The following is a 5,108-nucleotide window of genomic DNA, read 5'->3' on the forward strand; positions in this document are numbered from 1 at the left end:
CCCACCCAAGGCCTCACACCCCCGTCAGGGAGCCCAGGACCTGCCGTCCACAGCACAGGGGCCCGTGGAGGTCCTTTTGTATTTCCAATGACATTCAAGGGCGCCCACCGAGCTGCTGCAGAGGAATTTGGATTGCAGAAATGGTCTCGTGGCGATCGGGACTCCTCACGCAGCAAACCTTTCCCTCTGTTTTCCTAACTGAGCCTGAGTAATGCTGAAGGCCCACATCCCTGCCCGCTCCTGACCTGTTGGTCAGCTGAGAGCTCGTCCACGTACTAAGCTTGTCCTTCTGGGCCCTGGGGTGACGTGGGTCCCACCCTGTTATTTTCATGTCTCTTTGGTCTTTCTTGCCTTTTGAGACGTGGGTGGTCTGGAGAGCAAACCCCACTATTTTGTTAGAAGCACCTCCTTGGGGTTCCCTGATGACTCAGCAGGTGAAGAATCAGCCTGCAATGCAGGAGATGTGTGTTCGATCCCTGGGTCAGGAAGATCCCTTGTAGGAGGGCATGGCAACCCACTCCAGTATTCTTGTCTGGGAAATCCGTGGAGAGAGGAGCCTGAAGGGCTATTGTCCATGGGGTTGCAAAGGCGTCAGACGTAAGGGAGCAGCTAACCACCACCGGTGTCTGATAACTGGCCTTAAATTGCTGCTGAATCTGTCTTTCCCCTTCTTTCTCCTCTTTGCTTTCTTTTATATTTTTTGCCTTCTCCTTATATCTATCTTAGATCTTCCCTGGTGGCTCAGAGGGTAAAGCTTCTGCCTGCAGTGCGGGAGACCTGGGTTCAATCCCTGAGTCAGGAAGATCCCCTGGAGAAGGAAATGGCAACCCACTCCAGTCCTCTTGCCTAGAAAATCCCATGGACAGAGGAGCCTGGTAGGTTACAGTCCATGGGGTCGCAAAGAGACACAACTGAGCAACTTCACTTCACTTATATCTGTCTTATTGTTTGCTTTTTCTGTTTTTCTCCTTTAAAATTTCTTTTCTTTAAAAATAATTGTTCTTGTCCTTTGGAAACAAGGTCAGACTTAGAGAAAAACTGTTGACATGGCCCAGAAAAATACTTTTTAGAGTGAACTGCCCATCTGGTCCCCTTTTGTTCCCAAAGACTTTGGTATCTATTTCCCACGTAATCGGGGGGCAACCGCACACATATAATTTCTCTCAAAGTATCGTTGAGACAGACAAGCGACCCTTGGACTTGAAAAATATAAACACTTAGAAATGTGTTTCTAAAAATTTGCCAGCACTACTCTGTATAAAAGGTTATTTTAACCTTTGGTTACTTCTCATTCAGAAAGCATCCTAATTATCTAATTGCTGTTTTTAATTTCCGCTTTCCTTTTTATGCATTATATGAGGATATTTAGGATGTAGTACTGTTATCTTTTTTTAGACTTGAATTATATTTATTTACCATTTAATTTTAAAATATACTCTTACCTTTCATAGCCCGACAATTGCTTGGAAGCTTGAAACAGCAGAGCAGGTGTTGTGAACACATGTGTAGGAGGAATACATTCGCTGTGTATTGAAGTTCGCTGTCTTTCCATGAACATTCCCCCTAATGCTGTGTGTTTTGTGTCAGGACTTGCTGTATATCATACCGACTCACATCCAGGCGGCAAGAGCTGGCAATGGGATCCACGCCATCCTGCTTTACAGACGCAAACTGGACCGGGAGGAAATCAAACCGGTATGCACGCAAAGTGCTTTTTTCTTAAAAGAAAAAAACGTTTTTATTTGGCTGTTCAGGTCTTTGCGGTGGCTTATGGCTTAGTTGCTCCATGACACGTGGGATCTTGGCTCCCCAACCAGGGATGGAACCCACACAACCTCCACTGCAACGTGGGCTCTTGACCACTGGACCATCGGGGAAGTCCCAGAATGCTTTTTAAAAAATTCTTTAAAACAGCTTTATCCAGGTGTAATTGATACACAGCACACCTTCAAAGCACCCACTGTAATGAGTTCTGACGTTCTGATGTGTATCTCTGTACATGTGAAACCATCACAGTTAAGTGAGTGAGACCCCCGCCCACCGGCCCACCCTGGGTTCCTCTGTGCGCCTCTGTGTCCGTCTCTGCTCCCCACCATCACCCTGATCTGCTTTCTGTCACTCTAGATTAGCTTGCGTTTTCTGTAAGTGGATTCTTACAGCTTGTGCTTGCTTTTTTTTTTTATTTTAAACATTCATTATTTCGGGGCTTCGCTGGTGGTTCAGTCGGTAAAGAATCCACCTGCAGTGTAGGAGACCCGGGTTCAATCCCTGGGTTTGGGAAGATCCCCTGGAGAAGGAAATGGCAACCCACTCCAGTATTCTTGCCTGGAGAATCCCATGGACAGAGGAGCCTGGCGGGCTCCAATCCATGGGGTCGCAAAGAGTCAGACACGACTGAGCGACTAGACCAACCAGTGTTTATTTGGCCGTGTCGGGTCTCGTTTGCGGCACGCAGGGTCCTTGTTGCATCATACAGGATATTCACTTGCAGAGCATGGACCTTCTAGTTGCGGCGCACTAGAAGGGTCTTAGTTCCCTGACTAGGGATCCAACCCATATCCCTTGCACTGAAAGATGGATTCTTAACCACTGGACCACCAGGGAATCCCCATTCACTTTTAACTTTTTTGTTTTGACCTCTTTCCCTCAACATAATTATTTTGAGATTTAATTCTTTTCTGTAGTGTCCTAAATGGATATATGTCTGATGCACTTTAGTTCTGTAATTTGTCCTTTGAGGAAACCCTCTCTTGCTTGTGAAGGAAATAATATAGATGTCAGGCCTTTACAAAAATTCTTTTTGTTTATTAATTTATTGATATTTTTGACCGTGCTGAGTCTTTGTTGCTGCACAGGGACTTTCTCTAGGTGTGGTGAGCCGGGGCTACTCTTGGTTGCTGTGAGCGGGCTTCTCATATTACAGAGGCTTTTCTTGTTGCAGAACACAGGCTGTAGGGCCTACGGGCTTCGGGAGATGCCGCATGCGGACTCAGTTGTTTCTCTGTGGCACGTGGGATCTTCCCAGACCAGGGGTCGAACCTGTGTCCCCTGCACTGACAGGCAGATTCTTAACCACTAGACCAGCAAGGAAGTCTTGAGGCCTTTTTTTTTTTTTTTTAACTACTCCTTTGACTTAAGTGTCAGCATCTTTCTTTCTTTCTTTTAACTACACTACGCAGCACTCAGGATCTCATCTCAGTTCCGAAACTAGGGGTTGAAAACGTGCTCCCTGCAGTAGAAGCGTGGAGCCTGCTGAGGACGTGTTATTTACGAATAAGATGCAGGGTTCTGTGCTCTGGTCTGTTTCAGCAAACCCCAGGGTGCATGGTATCCCAGGGAACCCCCGTTCTTACAGAGTTTGGAGATTAGGTCCAGCCATGCTATGGGCCCGGAAAACAAATCCAGCATTTAAATGTGTGGACTTAATTTGCTCCTTGAATTTTTGTTTGAGACATATTTCTGTTACAGATTCTTCTTCTGGGGTCTACGATTCCGCTCTGCTCCGCCCAGTGGGAGCGCATGTTTAATACTTCTCGGATCCCGGGAGAGGAGACAGGTGGGTAGCCCACTCAGGGCTCCTTTGGAAATCAAAACTTCCCATCCTTGTGCTCAGGAGACATCAGAGAAGACCACACCAGTGGCTCGAGGCCTTTCCTAAGGTTTCAGAGATTTCAGGCTGAAGAACCTTCCTTCTGTTGAACTGCCTTTGTCTTTCTCAGGCCTGGACAGTTAATTAATTTAACTGACTCAGTTTCTCTTCAATTGAAGGATGTCTTACAGTAGTTTTTTTCCCAGATTGGGTTAGGAATTTTTTTTTTTTTGGCCGAATGGTGCGGCACGAGGGATCTTCGTTCCCCCACCGACTGGGAATTGAACCCATGCCTCCTGCAGTGAAAGCGCATATTCCTAACCACTGGACCACCAAGGAAGTTTATTGTCTTCAGGGGGAGCCAGATTTGTGGCCCAGTAGCCTGACCTAGGACCCCTGACCCCTGCCTTCCTTACTGCCCAGTGTAGGGGGTGCCTGTCTGTTCCAGCCGGGATGCCCTCACAAATGCAAGGGGACAGACCGGTACCACTTAGGACCGCCCCCCGTCGGCCCTTTGGCCCGGGTGACACATCCGGGGGTGGCCAAGCGGAGCCAGCGCCCAGGCCTGCCCCAGCCCAGAGCTCCGAGCCCTCTGCAAGCTTGTGGGAAGTGGACTCTGAGCAGAGCCGAGTGACGCAGGGACAGGAGGTGGTGCCGTCGAGGGTGTGTTCTCTCCTCCTCTAACCACGTGCCCCTGGATGCCTGCCCCCGCCCCCCGCAGACACCATCCAGCACCTGAGGGACAGCAAGCACATCGTCGTCTTCCACCGGGGCCGCTACTTCAAGGTCTGGCTCTACCACGACGGCCGGCTGCTGAGGCCCCGCGAGATCGAGCAGCAGGTGCAGCGGATCCTGGAGGACCCGTCGGAGCCGCAGCCCGGGGAGGCCAAGCTGGCGGCGCTTACGGCGGCGGACAGGTGTGCGGCCCCTCCAAGACGCCGGGGGGCTGTCGGGGGGGTCTCAGGGTTCTCTCCCCACCAGGGGGGCAAACAGGTGTGTGGTCCCTCCGAGATGCTGGGGGCTGTCGGGGGGTCTCGGGGTTCTCTCCTCACCAGGGGAGCAGACAGGTGTGCGGCCCCTCCAAGATGCTGTCGTGTTTCGGGGGCTCAGGGTCCTCTCCTCACCAGGGTCCCCCCTGGTGGGGAAGCAGGTCCCCGGCCTGCCGCGCTGGGCTCGGCTTTGTTCCCGGGTCCCCTTGGCCGTCTGTGTGACAGGCGGGTATGCATGTGCGTGGATCTCGGGACGCGTGACTGAAGGAAGGAAGTAGGCGTTGTCATGTGGGCTGCGGCATGTTTTTGGTTGTTGTTTTGTTTTTAAATAATGTTATTTAGTCTGGCTCTGCTGGGTCTTTGTTGCCGCACGAGGGCTTTCTCTGGTTTCTGAGAGCGGAGGCTGCTCTCTAGCTGTGGTGCACGTCCTTCGCGTTGCTTTGACCTGGTTTGTTGCAGAGCACAGACTCTAGGGCACCCGGGCTCAGTCGATGCGGTTCCCAGGCTCCAGAGCACAGTCTCAGTAGTTG

General features: G+C 50.7%; 1 protein-coding gene across 1 annotated transcript in view; it reads left to right on the top strand.

Annotated features, from left to right (window-relative positions):
* Positions 1-5,108, top strand: part of CPT1A (carnitine palmitoyltransferase 1A (liver)) — a 42,045-nt gene that overhangs the window by 13,357 nt on the left and 23,580 nt on the right. Inside the window, exons 7-9 of the mRNA XM_010837654.1 lie at positions 1,588-1,695; positions 3,469-3,556; positions 4,311-4,506. Coding sequence (XP_010835956.1) covers positions 1,588-1,695; positions 3,469-3,556; positions 4,311-4,506 — 392 coding nt within the window. The remainder of the gene's footprint in view (positions 1-1,587; positions 1,696-3,468; positions 3,557-4,310; positions 4,507-5,108) is intronic.

The sequence above is a fragment of the Bison bison genome, unplaced genomic scaffold, assembly GCF_000754665.1.
Source record: "Bison bison bison isolate TAMUID 2011002044 unplaced genomic scaffold, Bison_UMD1.0 scf7180017864080, whole genome shotgun sequence".
Taxonomy (NCBI): domain Eukaryota; kingdom Metazoa; phylum Chordata; class Mammalia; order Artiodactyla; family Bovidae; genus Bison; species Bison bison.